General features: G+C 33.7%; 1 protein-coding gene across 7 annotated transcripts in view; it reads left to right on the forward strand.

Annotated features, from left to right (window-relative positions):
• Lrrc7 (leucine rich repeat containing 7) overlaps positions 1-22420 on the forward strand; it is a 552277-nt gene that overhangs the window by 275455 nt on the left and 254402 nt on the right. For all 7 annotated transcript variants that reach the window (XM_058581585.1, XM_046451172.2, XM_058581588.1 and 4 more), the window contains one exon: positions 14303-14381. In XM_058581585.1, coding sequence (XP_058437568.1) covers positions 14303-14381 — 79 coding nt within the window. The remainder of the gene's footprint in view (positions 1-14302; positions 14382-22420) is intronic.

A 22420-nucleotide genomic window follows, 5' to 3' on the forward strand; every position in this document is an offset into this window, starting at 1 on the left:
GGATAGTCCGAGAAGGGCAATAGCTGGGTCAAATGGTGGTTCCATTCCCAGCTTTCCCAGGAATCTCCATACTGCTTTCCAAATTGGCCGCACCAGTTTGCAGTCCCACCGGCAATGTACAAGAGTACCCTTTTCCCCACATCCTCTCCAGCACTTGTTGTTGTTTGACTTCATAATAGCTGCCAATCTTACTGGAGTGAGATGGTATCTTAGGGTGGTTTTGATTTGCATTTCTCTGACTGCTAGAGATGGTGAGCATTTTTTCATGTACTTGTTGTTGATTGTATGTCCTCCTCTGAGAAGTGTCTGTTCAGGTGATAAAGCAATCATGAAATTCATATGGAAAAATAAAAGACCCAGAATAGCAAAAGCAATTCTAAGCAGGAAGTGTGAATCAGGCGGTATAGTGATACCAGACTTCAATCTATACTACAGAGCAATAGTAACAAAAACAGCATGGTACTGGTACCAAAACAGGCGGGTGGACCAATGGTACAGAATAGAGGACAGAGAGACTAATCCACAAAGCTACAACTATCTTATATTTGATAAAGGAGCTAAAAGCATGCAATGGAGAAAGGATAGCATCTTCAACAAATGGTGTTGGGAAAACTGGAAATCCATATGCAACAAAATGAAACTGAATCCCCTCCTCTCGCCATGCACAAAAGTTAACTCAAAGTGGATCAAGGAGCTAGATATCAAATCAGAGACTCTGCGTCTGATAGAAGAAAAAATTGGCTCCGATCTACATATTGTGGGGTCGGGCTCCAAATTCCTTAATAGGACACCCATAGCACAAGAGTTAATAACAAGAATCAACAAATGGGACTTACTTAAACTGAAAAGTTTTTTCTCAGCAAGAGAAACAATAAGAGAGGTAAATAGGGAACCTACATCATGGGAACAAATTTTTACTCCTCACACTTCAGATAGAGCCCTAATATCCAGAGTATACAAAGAACTCCAAAAATTAGACAATAAGATAACAAATAACCCTATCAACAAATGGGTTAAGTTTTAAGTTTTAAAAAAATAACCCAATACTTGGAACATTTACCTTCTTGGAATATGTAAAATACTAAATTAGTGGAAAGAAAATGAATTAAAAAGTGAGGTTCAACTTTTTGTGCTCAATAATGATCCTATTCTTTTCTCTTAAAAATAAGTATACTAATCTGAACTTCCCTAAAGACGTTCAGTCAATTTTACTGAGATTTGGTTCTATGTTTATCTAACTAGAGATAAATAAATATCCATGCTGCATATAAATCACTCTTCCCTTCTTAATTCTTTTTGTTCCCTTATAATATGCAGTAATGCAAGGGTAATAGCATGACTTTCCATTCCAATGAATTTTTTATATCTGTTATGCAATAGAAAAATTGAAATCTTATGTGCATCAAAGATGAATACATTTCATGATATTGTGATCTCTGAATAAAAAGTTTATGCCTGTTTGTAGAGCTGATACATGGTCATAATGGAATAAATTGTTTTATATGGTAAAGCAAGATAATGAATGATAAGGCTTAATTAGGCAATGATTCCATTTCAAGTTTGATTGTTGATTTATCATAGCTTCATAGAGACTTTGACACTATAACTTAAGTACTTTAATGAAAATGAATCAATTTGAAAGCTCTTCCTAATTCTGCAGCAATTACTTGATTTTTCTCTCATCTTCTAAAACTTATTTCGATACATGAATGGATTTGAACAGCATCACAGTGGGCAAAAGCATTATTGTTAGTTTTAATGAAAAGCAATTAGAGTTGAAGACATTATTATGTTTTATTGCCTTGGTAATTATTCTATCCCTTTCCCCAAATGCTCACAAAAACTGAAGATAAGTCATATCCTCTATTTGCAAGGAAGAGGGGGGCTTTTTCTCTTTCAAATACATTTGAGAAATCAGAAATGTGCCACAAGTTAAATGATAAACATCTTTAAACATCTGAGTATATTAAGAGAAGAATAGAGATTCTGCTATTGTATATGTTTATATTGTTAGGGGAGTCTATTTTAGGATGCCTCGTATGGGTTGCTGGGGAAATGTTTACCATGCATTTGTTTTCATATGCCATGGATGTGCTCTTTGGTGTTTGACAAAACATTAGACCATTTACTTAGAGTAAAGCTTATTATTTTGCCCCACTAAATGCCTCACTTTCAACACACTGTCAGTGTGTTATTTATCCGGAAATCACTACCGTTTCCTTCACTTTAGGAATACGTTCCCTTTCAACAGAATCTACTTCTGCCCATGATTATAGTATTAAAATAAACTGGGGATTGACTCTCTGTTTCAATTAAAGAACTTCTTGACAACAAAAACCAGGTCTCTCTCCTGCTACCTTATCAGCCTGATGCCAGGACCTTTTAACTCCATCTAATAACCTTCATCAGGAAATGAAACCAAAGAATAATGTTTTACATGTGTTGCCAGCACTTACTCCATGGGAGACAAGTTGCAGTCTGATCCTGTGATTAAATAAAGGAAGAAAGGAACTGCCTTGTCCTCTCCCACCTCTGAAGTCTACCTCAGGCTCTTTGTCACAGCAGACTCCTTTCTGAACTAAGGGATTTCTGTGTTTTCTGTGTCCCAGTACAGTCTAAAACTATTATAAGAGAACAAAATTGAATTGGTAATGAGCCATTGGTCGTCCCTGTATCATTCCTTGCTTCTTCCCATCTTAAACACCTTACAAAGAAGAACTGAACCTTACCTTCTACATTCTCAGTAGCCTCTATCAGAATGCAGGTGTAGTGAATGCTCAATAAAGTAGTCAATTGGTAATGAAGGAAAGAATTCATTGGTCAAATGTGAAGCGATGTTAAATCGTCCATTTCACATAATAAAATTTTTGTTGTTGAAGCAGACAGAGAAGGAGAAAGAGGGAATAAAGTGTCACTTTAATTAACTCATGTAGACTAAGTCAAATTCACTCCTGTGTGAACTCACTGTTGGTCAAGATCATAAACACTTCTCAAATTTTTCCCCAGATATGTTCCTAAGGCAGAGTCAGTTATGTGGATGTCTCTAAAAAAATTATTGATGATTTGCCAGCAGTTGATTTTTTGATATATAATGCCACTAAAATAAGCAGAGTCTAGCAGGAAATCTTTCTCTTCTTGCTGAGACTGCTACTGAGTTCCTGGCTCCCTTCCCTTGAGTGGACAGAAGTAAATCAAACCACTTTTCTTGTTTTCTCTATTTTTTCTCCTTCAGAGCTGAATGACATAGTTTCTCTCCCAAATTCATGTACGTAATAATTATATGATTTTTTTCATTCCTACTATATAGTAAATTGCCTCTCTGAAGTCTCCTTCCTGTGAGTACATCTTAGCTAACTTACTATTGCATCATTTACAAAGTATCCCCTTTGGTAAAGGAGAGTTTGTAAACAAAGTAATTTAAAAATAAAATCACATTTTATCCTTTTATATTCAAATTTTTAATTTTGTTTTAATTTTGAACAGAAATTATAGCAAAATATTTTATATAGCATTATCTTTTTTAAATGAATGTAATCAGTACAAGTTAACATTTCCATATTTATTTGGGTTCATCATAGTTCATGATATTGACCTTTTTTGTTGTTCTTTTTGTATGTGCAAGAGCTTGCCTCTGCACAAAAAAGGAATGGTAGATGTGAAGAGTTCTGGTATCAACTTTGTTGTTTTTCCTATCATCTCCTCTATGAGACCATCTGTTTTAATTTCTTCATGTTGACATCTTATTTTTAGTAGACTCTTTATTTGCTCCTTCTAATAACTAACGGTTGAATTGTATATAAAGAACACAAAAACTATGTCTAAAACTTCAAGTGCTTCTTGTCATTATAGCAGATTCAGAAATAAATATGTTTATTTCCTGAACATAACACTCAAAGTTCCGGGAAGTTGATGCTATATTAAATTTGACCAAGAAAATTAGAGAACAAATGCAGCTTATAAGGTCTCTTTAAAGATGCTACATGGTCAGTCCTGAAATGCATTAAACTCTTGAGTTCCAGAAAATTGGGGTTATTTTAATTTGACCTAAGAGTAAGTATGGAACAAATGTAATATAGATTGTTCTGCTTTAGTGCTGCATTTCCAGCTTTGAGTAGCTAAAAAATTATATTCCACAGTGATTTATTTTAAATCTTAGATTTGATGGACATAGCTTAGCATAGGCAACAATATGAAAGTATTTCAAACGAATTTGTTCTGATTTCAAATCCTTTCTAGCCTCTGAGCCTCAGTTTATTTATTATTTCAATGAGGATAATAAACCACCCTACAAAATTCTTGTAAGAATGAAATACACTACTTACAACATTTTCTCAGTAAACTTCATTTTTTCTGGCTTCTCAATCTAATCCAATTCATTAGATATACAAATAACCTGCCTGCCTTCTCAAATTGAAAAACACCTTTACAAAAGTTGATATCACAATTAAAATATCAAATGAAAAATTTCCAATCCTATAAATGTTTTCCTTACTTCATTTTATATAAGATATATAACATTGGGGGGGGGGGGTTGTTTTGTTTTGTTTGTACCAGGGATTGAACCCAGGGGCCCTCAACCACTGACCCCCACATCCCCATTCCTTTTTATTCTTTATTTTGACAAAGGGTCTTGCAGGTTACTTACAGCCTCACTAAGTTCCTGAGGCTGGCTTCAAATCTAGGATACTCTTGCCTCAGTTTCCTGAGAGTTTTTGTGTCGTATCAACATATGTCTATATATCTCAGAGTAAATCAGTTGAACTGATGATATTTGTGAAATTCAGATCACATAAGCATTCAATATGCACTCTCTATAACTATTTTCATATATTTTGATTTGTATAAAACTTTATAAGACACAATTTTATATGCATTTGAAGGAATACTAAATCACTCATAATTTGTTAAATAAATCTGCTATATTATGTTTGGGCAGAAAAGGATAGTTACCCTTTTCTTCTTCAAATATAATTACAATCTATAGCCTCTATACTAAAATCATGTTTCTTCCTATGTTTATGAATTCTCTATTTCAAGCAATTAATGTGAAATATAACATAATTAGATGCAATTTAACAAGTACTTGCTGAGTTTCCATTGAGTTCCTAGGCTTTACTTAGGTAGTCTTGGAAACATCATGAAATTCATTGTCAACTAATAAGTCGCAGTCTCTGACCCTATCCTACTGTCCTTCCTTGGCTACAACTATCTTTGACTCCATCAAAACCTCAATCCATTTAATTCCACTCTTTTCTCATTTATTACCACCTCCAGTCCTTGTTATTTTCTCTGTCCTATTTACATGGTTCAAATTTGGTTGTTAATCATCAGATTAATTCCTTGTGGACCTCCTTGACATCTTTGCTGCTCTTTCATGTCAACAGATACTGCTCTAAGTAACATTGACTCTATACCTGTTGCCAAGTGGAGCTGAAGAGTCAACTACAGTAATTGGTATTTCACTTAATTCATGATTATAAATCTGAGGTGCAGCCTTAATGACACCCAATAATCATTTTGTATTCTTTCTCCCTCATGACTTCTCTGTCTCAGACTTCCATACCTCCTCTCTCATCTTTATGGCTACTTCCATAGCCTCTCACTATCGTATCTACTCAACTACCAGCATCTGTACCCATCTTCCTGATTTCTGCCTGTTGGTGCAGGTGAATTATTCCTGTTTCCCTTTAAAGCCAATCTCTACAAATAACAATGTTTTATGCCTGCCTAAGTATATAACTCCAGTGATTCTCCCCAACCTTGTTTTACATTATCTATATTTTTCTCCCTACTTGATTTTTCTGATCAGCATACATGTATGCTGCTATTTCTTTCACCTTAAGAAAGCAAAAACAGCAAACAAACAACCAAAAACACTCTTGGCTCTTCTTGCCCTTACAGTCTCCCATGCCCTTGTAGCAAAGGCAATAGGGTTTTCTGTATACTCTATTTGCAATTCTTCTCCTCCCATCCTCTCAAACTTAGAATTACTCCATATTTAAAGCCTAATTACTCCATCAAAAACCATCTCAGTCAAAGTCACAATGACCTGATTACTATGTCCAGTGGTAACTCTGGAGTATCCTCTCATGTGACTTGTCAGCATCATTTGAAATTGTTGATTAGTTCTCCCCACTTCAATCATTTTCTTTATTTGAATTCTATTACTCAATATTCTCTTATTTTACCTTGCATCTCATGGATTGCTCTTGTCCAGTCTTTTTTGTTTATCCCTCCTCTTGTTCGCATCCTCATTGTGCAACACCTCATGGTTCAATGCTTGGTTTTCCTCTCTTCACCTTGTACATTCACATCATGCTGCTGATAATTTGTCTCATGGTTTAAATACTAGGAATCTCCAAAGTCTTAATTTATAGCCTACACCTCTCTCTTAAATGCTAAGTTTATATCCAAATATCTACCTAAATTATCTTATTAGAAGTCTCATAGAAAAACTGAATTCTCTCTTCTCTCCAAAATCTAGTCCACATATCATTTTTCCCATTTAAGTTAAAGGCAAAACTCCATCATGTAAGTTGCTCAGGACAAAAAAATTTGGAGTCATCCTTGATTCCTGTTTTTCTTATATCTCATGTTCATTTCATCAGAAAAACCTATTGGTCTTGTACTCAAACTATATCCAGATTCCAGGCAGCAGTCCGTGGCTCAGCACAGAGCACTTGCCTAGCATGTGTGAGGCACTGGGTACTATCCTTAGCACCACATAAAAATAAATAAAGGCATTGTGTCGCTGTCCAACCAAAATAATATTCATTAAAAAACTATATCCATATTCCATTCCATTTTTACTCTCTTCTCTTCTGCAACTTAGATAAAAACCACCATCAACTCTAATGTCAAGTCTAACGATTTTAATAGGAGTAGAGTAATGGAGTAAAAGGAATTAAAGATATGGTGGTAAAATGGGTTAAATTCTACCTAAGCTCATTTTCATCTATAAACACCAATTTGATATTTAAATAATTACAGAATTTAAATAGAAATTTAAATGATTAATTGTTCTGAACATTTGGTTCAACTGTTGTAGAATTAAAATGTTATTTCCTAATATGTCTTCTTTACACAATTATTTGAAGAATTAGATGATTTTGTCCAGTGGCATAGGAAAGTATAAATAATCTTACCTATTATTTATTGAGCATTTACCAGATAGGATACTAAATGCTTTACATTCATATCATCAGATCCTCAGAGCAACTTTTTGAATTAAATGAGAAGTAAGTGAATGATACTAAGATACTGTAGTGTCTTCTCAAGAAAGTATGGATAGTAAGTAACAAGCCCGGGACTCAGTCATCCCTTTCCAACCTGTGTTTTTAACTAGTAGCTATAATACTTTTCCATGTTTGGGCTAAACGATAAGGTAAAGACATGCTCTAGATATTTCTTGAACTTCAGGAGCCATGTAGTACAAATGGTCAACTGCCCCTGGAAACTTGTTTTTCCAAATGTGTTTCCACTTTCATAAGCAAATTCAGACAGTGATGAAAACCTCAGCAAAAAATACTTCCAGGCATAAACTCCATCTGCTCCACAGATAAAGCTCATAGCCTACTCTTTCTCTCTTGCCGCATCATTTTATCTGAATTTAATAATTATCTTGTTTATTGCTTAGCTTTTTGTCTCTATTTCATCAGTTCACTGTAGGACTCTCCCCACACTGGGTACATTTCCTGCTGATATATCTAAATGCGTTGGTAGCTCTACACTTACATATTACTGGGGAAGTCTCCAGGAGTTTTCTGGCCTGACCCCATCTGGACTGCTAGCTCTCCAGGCCTGCTGCAGTCAGTTTCCTTAAGCTATTTCACTGTCATTCTGGGGATTCCCTTTATCTTACTTGTCAGTGGAACACTGGATTCCTAGTTACCATGTTTCTTGCTTTACAACATCATTTTGGTGTCAAAAAACTCTACGAAACTTCTTTAAAAATGGTGTATACAAAAAAAAAATATTGAGAATGTGGACATCTAACATTTGACAAAAGGTAAAGATACTGTATTTTTAAATCTAGAAATTTATTACTTTTCACCAGACAGCTTACTTTCAGCTTTATTAAGTTTAAAGATTTGTTGGCTTTTCTATCTAGTATATCTGAGTGGTTTAGTGGTGTGTGTGTGTGTGTGTGCGCGTGCGTGCGCGCGCTTTAAATACCCTCTAACCCACATGTTTAGGAAGAGCAACGCCACTTCTTGAAGTTTTACCATGTTCTCGGGGATTGTCATTCATTTGGCAGGGCTCCCAACTTGTAGCACTCCCTCAGAGACCCCAAAATAGCCAGGGTTGGCACCCAGAAGATTTTTCAATGGTAGCTATTCATTTATATGAACTTATTCTGAAAGTACAGAAAAAAATCGTTCATGTGTGTGCTTATTTTTAATGTACTCTGGAGATTCTATAACAAAATATTACAAACCATGTGACATGTAAACAAGATCAAGGCTCTGGCAGAATCTGTCGTCTGAGAGCTCATTCTTGTGGGCAACATGTGGTGTGAATCACCAGTGCCCTTAAAAAGAAGGCAGAAAGTTCCTTGTCCTTCTCACTGTGTTCTTACATGGTAGAAGGGTCAGAGCTCTCTGGAGCCTTTTCTCTGAGACACTAATCCCGTTCATCAGAGCTCAACCTCTGTGACTCAAAAACCCCACCTTTAGCACCATGGGTCACAATTTCAACACATGAATTTTGGGGGAGCAGAAGTATCCAGACCATAGTGGACACAATCTGATATCTTTCCAACCAGTGAATATATATTCTTTAAAATTTATTTTATGCCAAGAATGTGGTGGCACATGCCTGTAATCCCAGCAGCTCCAGAAGCTAACATAGGAGGATCATGAGTTCAAAGCCAGCCTCAGCAAAAATGAGGTGCTAAGCAATTCAGTGAGTCCTTGTCGCTAAATAAAATACAAAGTAGGCCTGGGGATGATGCTCAGTGGTCAAGTGCCACTGAGTTAAATCCCTGGTACACCCCCAAATTTGTTTTATGCGGTGCATGATTTTACAGGAATTTATTATCTTTATAATTTAGTAGGAAGCCTGATATGTCCCCCTAAAAAGAGTTTAAAACATTTTGGCAATGTCCTTCTTTTAAAGTTGGCATTTGACTTTGTTTAATCAGAGCTTAAAACTTACTCTTATTAGTTACTTTTTTAAACTAATTAATATTTTATTTTTATTCTAATTTGTTATATGTGACAACAGAATGCATTACAATTCATATTACACATATAGAGCACAATTTTTCATATCTCTGGTTGAATATAAAATATATTCACACTATGCATGTCTTCATACATGTACTTAGAGAAATGATATCCATCTCATTCCATCATCTTTTTTACCCCATGCCTCCTCCCTTCCCTTCCCACCCTTTTGCCCTATTAGTTACTTTTAAAAAAATTTTAAACTCTGATTTTTTTTTAGTTTACAATACAGTCTAAATAACTGTAGTCAGCACAGTACACATTAGATGTCTTGAAGTTACTCATAACTGAAAGCTTTTATCCTTTGACCAATATCTTTTCATCCCCCTCACCCAGAGCCTGATAACCACCATTCTACTTTTCTATTTCTATGAGTTCAATTTTTCAAGATTTCCCCTATATAAGATATGGTGTAATGATTGTCTTTCTCTGTCCAAGTTATTTCTCTTAGAATAATGTCCTCCACCTTGCTGCAAATGGCAAGATTTCTTTTTTTTTAAGATCAAATAGTGTTTTCTTGCATATGTATATATCAATATCACAATTTATTTATCCATTCATCCAATGAGCACCTATGTTATTTCCATACCTTGGGGTCTTGTGAATAATGCTGAAATGAATAGAAGAGTGCAGAAGTAGCCAAGAGTCCAGATGCCTCTTCAAGGTCATGGTTTTATTTCCTTTGGATACATACTGCAAATCCAGTAGCTTTACAGGTGTGGCACAAAGATGACACATGTTTTATAATGATATATTTTAATACACACACAAATAATTTTTTCCACATTTTTACATAATGGTGGGATTTATTGTTACATATTCATACATACATGCAATATTAACAATATAATTTGGTCAGTATTCCTCCTCAGTATTTTCCTTTTACTTCCCCTCCTTCCTCGCTCTGGTCCCTTTCTCCTGTTCTTCTTCTCGGTCTTCTATCTTCTATTTTCATGAAATCCCCCACACTTTTCGGTTTTCCTCTCTAGCTCTCAAATATAAGAGAAAACATACAACCTTTGACCTACTAAATTTGACTTATTTTGCTTAACATAATATTTGCAATTTCCATTCATTATCCTGAAAATGAAACAATTTTATTTTTCTTTATGCCTGGGTAAAACTCCATTGTATACACATGCACTTTTGATACATAACACACACATTTGTACACACTAGAAGTCTGCTTTTAAAGTAAAGCAGGAGGCATCACAATACCAGACCTTAAATTATACAACAGAGCCATAGTAACAAAAATGGCATAGTATTGGTACCAAAACAGATACATAGACCAATGGTACAGAATAGAAGACGCAGAGACAAACCCACATAAATACAGTTATCTCATACTAGACAAAGGCCCCAAAAACATACATTGGAGAAAAGATAGCCTCTTCAACAAATGGTGCTGAGAAAATTGGAAATCCCTATGTAGGGAAATGAAATTAAACCACTATCTCTCACCCTGCACAAAAATCAACTCAAAGTAGGTCAATGACTTAGGCACTAGAATCCTGAACCTAATAGAAGAAAAAGTAGGCCTGAATCTCTACCATGTTATCTTAGGAACTTTCTTAATAAGACTTCTAAAGCACAAGAAGTAAAATCAAGAATCAATAAGGGAGATGGAATTAAACTGAAAAGCTGCTTCACAGCAAAGGAAACAAACAGTAATATAAAGAGAGAGCCCACAGATGGGAGAAAATTTTTACCACATGCACCTCAGATAGACCATTACTCCCCAGGACATATAAAAAACTCAAAAGAAACTAAGACATTGAGATTTTAAATGACTTATCTATGGTTACCTGAGCAGTAGTGGTGAAACTGGGATTACATTTAACCCCCTCCCCCCAAAAATAAGCCTGTCAATAAATGGGATAAGGAACTGAACAGACATTTCACAGAAGAAGAAATCCAATCAATCAACAAATATATGAAAAAATGTTCAACATCTCTAGCAATTTAAGAAATGCAAATCAAAACTACACTGAGATTCCGTCTCCTTTTAGTCACAATGGCAATTATCATTAATACAAGCTACAATAAATGTTTGTGAGACTGGCGGGGAGGAGGTACACTCATTTATTGCTGGAAATTTGTGCAACCATTATAGAAAGCAGTATGGAGATTCCTCAGAAAACTTGGAATGGAAACAACCATGGTTTGACCCATTATCCCACTCCTAGGTTTATACATTACAGATTTAAAATTAGCATACTACAGTAACACAGCCACTCTGTTGATAGCAGCTCAATTCACAAACCGCTAACCTATGGAACCAACCTAGGTGCCCTTTAACAGATGAATGGATAAAGAAATCCATGGAATATTGCTCAGCCTTAAAGAAGAATGAAATTATGGCATTTTCCAGTAAATGAATGGAGCAGGAGAATATCATGCTAAGCTACATAAGCCAATCCCAAAGAACCAAAGGCCAAATGTTTTCTGTGATATGTAAACAATAATTCACAAATAAGGTCGATAGAGGAGAATAGAGGTACTTTGGACTAAACAGAGGGGAGTGAAGGGAGAGGAGGCGTTTGCAGGTAGGAGTGATAGTAGAATGAATTGGATATTATTACCCTTTGTGAATATATGATTCCAGAACTTTGTGCATATATGATTCCAGGTGTAGCTCTACATCATGTACAACCAGAAGAATGAGAAGTTATACTCCATCTATGTATGATGTGTCAAAATACATTGTACTGTCATGTAAAATTAATTAGAACAAATTTTTAAAAATTGCCAAAAACCGTCTGCTTTAAAAGAATGCGTATGTACATATGTATACACACACACACACACACACACACACACACCATACTTTAATTCTTCAGTCTTTTAGCACACTAATTTCTACCTCTTTCCTGTGTTCTTTAAGGTAGATAAATTTCATAAATTCATAATTCTTGTTATCCTATTTTGATATAATTGTTGATTCTTTTACTGACACCTTTACTTCTTTTTTAATTCTAATAATTATAACATTACTATGACACTTATCTCTTTCAGACCTCACTGCATTTCTATGATGAAATTGTTTCTCCAATCACCAGTTTTCAAAGTAGGAAACTAAAACGTTGAGATGTTAAATGACTTGCCTCTGGTTACCTGAGCAGTAGTGATAAACCCGCAGATTCTGCTCAGAATGATCTTACATTTAAACTGTAAATAATGTCAGAAAAGTTTGTATACAAATAATGTAATATCACTTCTGTCACAATCAGAAACTCTGTTTTCATTAGAAGATAAAGAGATACTTCTGTTTCTATGTCTTGGTTTACACATAATCTAAGGAAATACCATCTTTAGGCAGGACCTGTGTAGGTATGGCATGAAGAACAACAGCATGAAATGAGCCCATCTTGGAGGCTTAACAGAACCTGCTAAAGAGAGAAAGGAATCCTGCACCCCTGTTGATCACAGATGTGCAAAGCAAACATGAATGCTAAGGGGAAATCTTTCCTTACTGACTTGGATGTCATTTTTATATGAAATTCAAATATCTATAATTATTATTAGAACATTTGTTTACATATTTTCTGTGTCTATTTCTGCACTACATCAGAAGAGTTTACAACAGAGACCACAAAGCCCCAAATCCTTCTCTCTGAACTCTGAACCGAAAAAGTTTGCCAACCCATGACCTAGAGCTCCCAAAGGGCCATAATAATACTCGGTTGTCATTTTAATGTCCACTTCATGAAGGAAGCTTTAAGGGTTGTAGCATTCCGCAAAAAAAGAGAATCAAATTTTCTTATTAAATCATACATACTGGAGTTCCCAAATCTTCTTGAGTTCTTAATTGGAAGCCAATATATTTCAGCAATAATTTAAGGCCAGCATAATTTCTTATGAAATTTCACATAACAAGAAACGGGTCAAGAACATCCCATCTCCTTCTTTGAACCCTTTCTTTACAATGAATAAATTACCTGTCTTAGATTTGGCTTTCCTCCTGCTGCTTTGCTGGGCCTCACGGTTATGTGGACATGGTGATCTAGATTCACAAAATCTAGACTGGTGGAATCTTTTCTTTCTTGTGTATCCATTATCAAAATGTTCTACTATATACTGCCACATAATGTTCCTTATCCTTCTGCAAAACACGAAGTACTGAGCAAGGCCAATTCTTAATGGAAACTTTTACGTCCTTAAAGATAATTCCAAAAACTGAGAGAAAGTAAGTGATGCAGGCATATAGGAACAATTTCATAGAGTTGTTTTTCCTCCTAACTTTTGCAGGAACTGCTACATTTGATTCATTTGTATCAATGGATGGAAATGTCCCTGCATCTTTTTAGTCCTTTGATTCTCACACTGTGGAATACATTTGACTTACTGATTTTCAGTTTTGTAGGAGAAACTGTGTTTTTCTATCACATATCTAGTGGCCCAACTGTGACAGCAAATGAGCATTTCTCCAAGGGTAGCTACCTCAAATATTACAGGGAAGACCCAAGGAAGCACAGCTGTCTTTTCACACTTTGAGGCAGAGCCAGAGCAATGCTCTATGCAACAAACACACACACACACACAATTTTATGCAATTTATTAGAGCCCCATATTAGTTTGGGAATGTGTATTATTTTTGTGATGTGTCTTTAACTACTCTTCACATGTATGTGTCCATTCTTCCCAATTTATAAAATGATTCCTGGAAAGAAAGATTTTATCTTCAATTTTCTTTATATTTATTGATTTTTCTCTTTCCCTATTAAGGCATTGTACTAGCTAAATAATTTAAAGTATTTTTATTTTATTTCTTTAGGTTAATAAAGAGCCAAGATCTATCTCTTGTCAAAAATAATCATCCTCACTTTTATATACAATTACCAACTATTGCTATAACAAAGTATTATTTGAGATTCAACCTTTGTTACAAAAATATAAGTTTACATGTGCATGCCACATGACATTATCAGGCTATCATTTCTACTAAATGTTTATCCAAAATGGCATTTAGACTGTATGTTGACTTGTAGTTTTAATTAGTTAACATTAGGACTATACTTTGCTGGAACACTCTCATGTACTTTTGGGTTTGTTTGTTTGTTTTCACCTTTCAGGTGTACAAGAATTCCCAGAAAATATAAAGTGCTGTAAGTGTTTAACAATTATTGAAGCCAGTGTCAATCCCATTTCTAAGTGAGTATAAATTATTTCATTTCATTTGCATTTATGTTCCTCTTGGATGATAATATACTAAAATAATGAAATTTATAATAATAACTGAATAATTGAATCTTAAATGTAGCTTTGATATAGCCTTTAATAAAATGATGGGAAACACATAACCAAATCAGAATACTTCTACAAAAGATGATTTAAAACATTGCTGAATAGGAATGGTGCCAACTGGCACAGGATATCATTGTTTTGAAGCAAACTATGTCATCATTTTTCTGGAGTTCTCAGACTACATTCCATGGATGATCGTCAAAACTAAGAAAACACTTATTAGTTCTTTTCATAGTAGGAAATTAGTATCAAGGATCTTATGGAAATTCAAGAGAGTTCAAGACTTTAAGATATTGATAAATAGATTAAGAAATCTGTTTGTATAGATCAAAAAATTAAATATGGCTATCAATTGGAAGTATTTGTATATGAGGGATTACAGAAATGGCAGAGATCATCCTATGAAGATAGTACAATAGAAGGTACAAATGCTAAGGAGGTTAGGATCAGAGAAGAAGGGTTTTGTGACTTAAGATCTACTAAGGAATTCTATGGAAAAATAAGATTTTGAGATGACCATGACTTGAGGGTGTGATGTAGTGATAGAAGTCTATGGGATCCAGTAAAGAAATTGTGATGGGAATGGCTTGGATGAGTCATGATACTGAATGGAAAAGCATGAAGTGGAAATAGAACCTAGGAGGCTATTCGCAGTTGTAGTATTATTTGGGATAGATTAAAACAAATCTGTGGTATTGGGATGCAGGTAATAAACTTTCCAAGAAAGAAGGTGTTAATTATATCAAACTGACATTGGGATTTGAGCAAAATCTCTCAGCTCTTTGTCCTCATAAAGCTGGGGAGGTTGGGGAAAAGCCCACTGGGAAGGCATTTAATGAATGGAGTATTGTCTATAAGAAGGCAAAGAAGATAATCAAAGAGAAACTGAAGACAAATTTCATACGAGCGAAGTTGAGGAGAGGGACCTGTTGTTTCCTATGGATCATAGATAAGATTGCACATAAGACCAGGGATGAGGCAGAAGTTTAAAAGGAGGTCTTTATACAAGTTGTTTATGAAATAATTTGAGTCCCTTTATAGAAAGTGTGGAACATCAAACAATAAAATGTGTTTGAACGTTACAATGTTTCTGCCTCAAAAATAGAATATGGAGAGAGAAAACCAAAATAGAATACAGAGAGAGAAATCCCAAAATTCTTTGAGCAAATATGATTATTCCAACATTTCCACAAAATAGATGTTACTACAAACATCTCCTTAACCTTAGTCACATGATCCAGCAGAGATAATAAATTGTTTTGTTTTGGTTTTTCCTAATTCTTTAGTTCTGATAGTTTCTATAATTTAGGAACCATGGTAGTTCTTTGGTGGTAGAAGCCAGGTGATAAATTATATCTTTTTTAAAAAAAATACTCTTTTTTTTAAGATGTTGATGGACCTTTATTTTATTTTTTATTTATATGTGGTGCTGAGAATTGAACCCAGTGGCTCGCACATGCTAGGCAAGTGCTCTGTCACTGAGCCACAGCTCCAGACCCTAAATTATATCTTTACAAAGTTTAAAGTCAGTAGTTTTATGGAATGTTTCTGAATTGCATTCACATATTCGACTTTTAAAAGATGAAAGATACAAACTGTTTCATTTTTAAAAAGAAGTCTAACTCTGTAAACATTAAGCAATTTGGGAATTCATAAAATATGACTCAAGAGAAAAGTAAACTGAAGTAGTATATTAATTCTCAAAGTCAGGTTTTTAAAGATATAAGATGCATAAGTAGGTTCATCCGCTTTTGGAGTATGAGTCAATGAATTTTAATAAATGTACATAGTCATGTAACTGTCACCAGAACTAGATACAGATGATTTTCGACATCCCCAAAAGTTCCCTAAACCCAAACATACACTGTAACCTGATTAATATCCCCATGGTTTTACCCTTTCCAAAATGTCATATAAATGCTGTGTGTCATATAAATGATATATATCAGATACTTTTGTGTCTGATTTCTTTTATTTAATATATGATTGTGAGATTTAGCCATAGTGTTTCAATAGTCAATTCTTCATTCCTCTTTATTGGTAGGTAGTATTTCATTGTATGGCTAGAACATGATTTGTGTATCTATCTGTTGACAGCCATCTAGGTTGTTTCCACTTTTGGACTACTATGAATACTGCTTATATAAATTAAGTACAGGTGTATGTCTGAGTGTGTTTTCTTTTGTACATAAATACCTGGGTAATATAGTACCTGTATGTTTAACCTTATGAGAAACTTAAAAATTGCTTCCAAAAGAGCTATTAAATTGAGCATTCCCAACAGCAATGTATTAGAGTTTCAGTTATTGTTTGTCTGTGTCCCTATTTGGTGCTATAAGTTTTTATTTTTTTAATTTTATCCAAACTAGTAGATGTGTTATCTCATTATGTTTTTAATTTACATTTTAAGGCATAATTAGTACCTTGCCTTGTACTTATTTTAAAAATATATTGCTTCTTTTTTAATGATTCCAAATTTTTGTTGACACATTTTTATTATTGAATCAAAGAATTGATAGCATATTTTAGATACAAGTCCTTTAATTGATAAGATATCTGTTAGTGAATATTTGCTCCAATTCTTTGGCTTATCTCTTTGTGTTCTGAATAGTGTCCTTTAAAGAGAAGTTTTGATTTTGGTGAAATCCTACTTAATAATATTTTATAACCTGTGCTCTGTTTTCCTAAGAGCTCTTTGCTAAATTCATAGTTATAACAATTTTGCCTACCCTTTATTCTGGAACTTTTTATAGCTTAGGTTTTAGATTTTACATTTAAGTCTGTGTTCATTTAAAGTTGACTTTTGCAGATGTGTCAGGTTTAAGCTCTGTGGTTCACTTCTTTGCACATAGACACCTAGTTGTTCAATACCATTTGTTGGAAACATTATCTTTTCATTATAGAATTACCCTAAGTACCTTTATTGAAAATCAGTTGATACATGTTTGGATCCATAGCTGGATTTTCTACTATGTTACATTAGTCTATATGCTTGTTCTTATCCTATTTCCATGCTGTCTTAGCTTTATAGTAAATCCCGAAATCAGGGAGTAAGAATCCTTCTTTCACCTTTGTTCTTCTTCATCAAAATTGTTTGGACTATTTTATGACCACCATTCTATATAAATTTTATAATGAGCTTGCCAATTCTTCAGAGATATAAAATCCTGCTGGCATTTTTATAGTCATTGCCTTGAACCTATAGCTCAATTTGACTCACATTGGTGTCTTTAAAATATTTAGTATTGTCTCTGAGCATAGTATAACTACATACTTTTTTGGGGGTAATTCTTTTATCAAGGCTTTATGGGTTTCAATATATAAATATTGCACCTTTTATTTGTTTTCCTGAACATTTCATGTCATTTGTGCTATTGTAGATTTTTTATTTATAATTCCAATTTGTTTATTACTATTATGTATAAATAATTGATTTATATATATCCACCTCATATCCTTCAACTTTAGTCCTGGATTGTTTCTGCAGATTTGAGGGAGATTTTCTATGTAAGCAATAATGTCATCTGTGAATAAAATAGTTTTATTTTATTATTTTTCATCTGTATGCCATTTATTTTTCTTGCCTTATTATCTTGGCTAGGTCCTCCTTTACACATCGAATACAAGAAGTGAGAATAGAAATCACTGACTTGCTTTCAGTCTTAGTGAGGTAGACTTTCTCTGTTATGTATTGTTATTACTTTTTGGCATTTACCAGTCTGTGACTACTACTTGGTTTTAAAGCCACTCCACATTATTAGGAATTAGTTACAGCAGAACCCCATTCCGAGTAGCAAAATCGGTGTTCATTTCCTAATGCTATGTAAGAAATCACCACAAATTTAGCAGCTTAAAACAATACATACTCATTATCTCTCAATTTCAGTGGTTCAGAGTGGTTCAGGAATCTAGGCATGGGTTCCCTGCTTCATGGTTTCACCAGACTGTAATCAAGGTATGAGTTGAACTGTATTCTTATCAGGAGACTTACTGGAGAACAATACAAGTCAGAATCCAACTTACTTTGTTGACAAGTTCATTTCCTCATTGTTATAAAGCTGTATATCCTAGCTTTACCCTAGCTGTCAGCTAGAGGCTACTCTTGGGACCTAAAGGCTGTATATAGTTCCCTGCCACATAATCCTTTCCACAGGCAGCTCACAGCAGGAAGTTTGCTTCTTTAAGGACAACAACTGAGTAAGAGTGAGTGTTCTGGTAAGATGGAGTCTTCTAATATAACATAGTTATGGTAGTGTACAATTTGCCACATTCTGTTGATTAGTAGCAAATCATAGGTCCTACCAACAATCAAATGGGGATGCTTCAAAGGCATGAACATCAGGAGGTGAGGATCAAGGGGGCCACCAGAGAAAGTATTCATCACACCTTTTATATCTGTTTTGCTGACAGTTTTTTTTTTTAATCATCAATGGTTGTTGAATATTTTCAGTTACCTTTTCGACATCTATTGACATAATTATCTGTTTTTTCTCCACTTGTCTGATCATATGGTGACTGGCATTGATTTTTTTTTTACATCAACCCGACTTTACATTGCAGGGATACACTCCACTTGGTCAAGAAGTATTATTCATTTTTCTGTATCAATTGCTGTAATATTTGTTGATGGTTTTTCCGTCTATATTCATGAGGCATATTCTTCTGAAGTTCCTTTTCTTGTAATTTCTTTGCCTGGTTTTGCCTATCAGGGTAAAACTTCATAAAATGAATTGGAAAATGTTCTGTTCTATTTTCCATAAGAAATTGTATAGAATTTGGTATTATTTTCTTATTAAATATTGGCAGATTTTGTCAGTGCAGCCATTCAGGCCTGCAGTTTTCATTATAAGAATGTTTTTTACTGCAAATTGAATTTTCATAATAACTGTATGGTACTTCAAACTACCTGTTTCTTTTTAAGTGACCTTTACTACTTTGTGTTTTGAGAGAAATTGCATACTTCATGTAAGTTTTAAAAAATTATTGTCATATTATTTTTCTCCCTGAAGAAGAATTTTATTTATTTTTTATTTATATATGATAGTGGAATGCATTACAATTCTTATTACACATATAGAGCACAATTTTTCATATCTCTGATTATATACAAAGTATATTCACATCAATTTGTCTCTTCATACCTGTACTTTGGATAATAATGATCATCATGTTCCACTATCATTTCTAACCCCATGCCCTCTACCTTCCCCTCCAACCTCTTTGCCCTGTCTAGAGTTCTTCATTGTCATTATTTTTCATAAAATTTTTTTATTGGGCCTTTGATATCTGTGAATTATTTAGTGATTCCCTTTCATTCCTGGTAGTATGTCTTCTTTCAAGTTTTGTTTGATCACACTGACTAGAGATTTATCAATTGTACTGATCTATTTTAAAAAGTATATTTGGTTCCATTGATTTTTATGTATTGTTTTTCTGTTATTTCCTTTGCCCTAAAATATTTATGAAGTAGCAAGTCATGAAAATTATGGAATATAAAAACTATAGGTCTGAGTGTAACTATTTTAGTTTTAATTTTAGATGTAAACCTCTTAAGTCACTGGAGAATATCATCACAATTAAAATTTAAAGTAACTATTAAATAAGAAAAGCAAAGGCTGTTGTTAATGAGAACCTACAGTATCTCAGGTTCTTATACACAATAATTTCTTTTAATTTTTGCAATAGCTACATTATATAGATAAATATTATTACTAACTTTTTACTGAAAGGAATGCATGAAGCTAGTATTTAAATTCCTAGTTTCTCCTTAATATATTCTACCATATCTGAACATTTTTATTTGGTATAAATTTAAAGGTGTACTTAGAAATTTTGAAATATTCATGATGTTCAACAAGGAGGAAATTATTATAAATTTTGGTACATCTGCTGGGTGAATATCAAGGTTACATGTAGGAGAGCATTTTTCTCTGCTCACATCAACCCCCTTCACTCTTCATGAACAACTATAATACTAACTTCTTCTTAGCTTTCAACAACATCCTAGTTTGAGTTATGAATTATGTAGTCACTGTTTAGGCAATGAAATTAAAAGATGAATTATAAATTAAAATAATGATATAAGTTTGCATTAATGTTAAAACACTTATTAAGAAATTGGAAATACATGAAATGGTAATCATGGTCATGAGAAGGTGGTAGATACGAGAAATATTTGGTTTTCTGAATGTTCTATTCATTTTATAATTTTAAGCCTGGAATGAAAATATTTAGAGTAAAATGACTTTCTATTTAGAGTAGAAACTTTAACATTGGTTTCTTAATCCCAATATATTAAAAAAATTAATTTCATGTAGCTTAACTATTGTATTAGAGGTCAGACACCTGAAATGTTTTCATTTAACTTCTAAAGAAAATGCAACAGGAAGATATAAATGTTGAAACAAGGGTGTCTGCAGCCAATATTAATGTGCTTATTTCAGTAGTGAAAATAAGCACTTATAAACGTTTTTAAAATAGCTGGGTCAGGTGATGCTCACCTGTAATCCCAGCTACTCTACTCTGGAGGCTGAGGCAGGAGGATGGCAAGTTGGAGACAAGGCTGGACAACTTAATGAGAGCCTGACTCAAAATTGAAAGAACTGGGCATGTAGCGCACAGGTAGAGCACTTACCTAACATGAAAAAGGCTCTGGATTCCATTTCCAGTACCACTGAAAAGGAAAAAAAGGTGGGGGAATTAAAAGAGTATTCTAGTTAATATGAAAAGATTAGAATAAAAACAATGCTAAGGAAAAGTAGTGCAATTCTCTTATTTCCTGATTCTTACTGTGGGACAGGTAACCATTTAATTATTGGAGCAAATCTGAAGAATGGATATTATCATTTCATAAGTACAGAAACTGAGCTTTACAAAGTTAAGTAACATGCAAAAGTCACATATATAATAATTGAAAGAACTATAATTCAAACCAGGTCTTGGAGCATCAGTGCCCACTTGCTTAACTACTAAACTGTGTGGGTATCTATTTCTCCTTTCTTTTTTGTAGATTGAATATATTATTTTAAATTTAGGGAATTAATAACAAGAAAGTGTTTATTTAGTAGAGAAAATTATCAATTTATGAAATACATTCTTTGGAATTTTTAACAAATCAGTCAAATGTTGAAAACCATTAAGTCATTTGGGGGTAGTAAAATCATTTCATTTTTGAAAGCTCCTTACTTAGTACAAAATATTGTATTTCATTTATAGTCTGGAAGAGAATAAAGGGGATAAAGGGAACCATGACTGCCATCTTTATAAAGTGTACCTAGCTTGCTAAGAAATACCTTCTTCCTCATAATTCCCCAGACATTCCTCTGAAAAAGATGATACTGTTAAGTGGGGCCCCTGTCCCAATTAGACACTACAGAATTGTAGCATAAAGTTAATAAAGAAAGTTGAATATCTGCTTAAGCAAACTTATTAACTCTATTTATCAATAATATCTAATCTATTTTTTATTGCCAATTATTTTCCAAATACAACATTAGATGTTTAGAACATTCTTTATCTTTAAATAATTTATCCTTCCTAAAAATGGAAAATTCCCAATACTAGCATAAAGCATCATTGGTATAAGCCCTGTACTACATCTGTAAACAGAATTATCCTATAAGTAAAAAAGCATTAATTTTGAATCTCAGCACAGAGTAACCATCAAAATGAATTAAATCAAAAAATACAGATGCTACTAAATAAGGCAATATGTGTGTACGTATATCCTTAAGTTTACATTTTTAAAGAAGGAAAGTTCAATATAGAATATCAGCACATATGTATCATAACCAGGCTGAAAAAAAATTATTTTATTTTGTATTCTGGTATTTCATGTAATTTATTTTTGGTAGTCTAATTTTGCAGTTTTAACATGAAAAACTTGTGGTCAATTTTTAAGCTCTAAAAGAATGTTTTGTATAAAAATCCAGATTTTTCTGAGGCAT

The sequence above is a fragment of the Marmota monax genome, unplaced genomic scaffold, assembly GCF_021218885.2.
Source record: "Marmota monax isolate L192 unplaced genomic scaffold, Marmota_monax_Labrador192_F-V1.1 WCK01_AAM20220418_F8-fsc00023, whole genome shotgun sequence".
NCBI lineage: Eukaryota > Metazoa > Chordata > Mammalia > Rodentia > Sciuridae > Marmota > Marmota monax.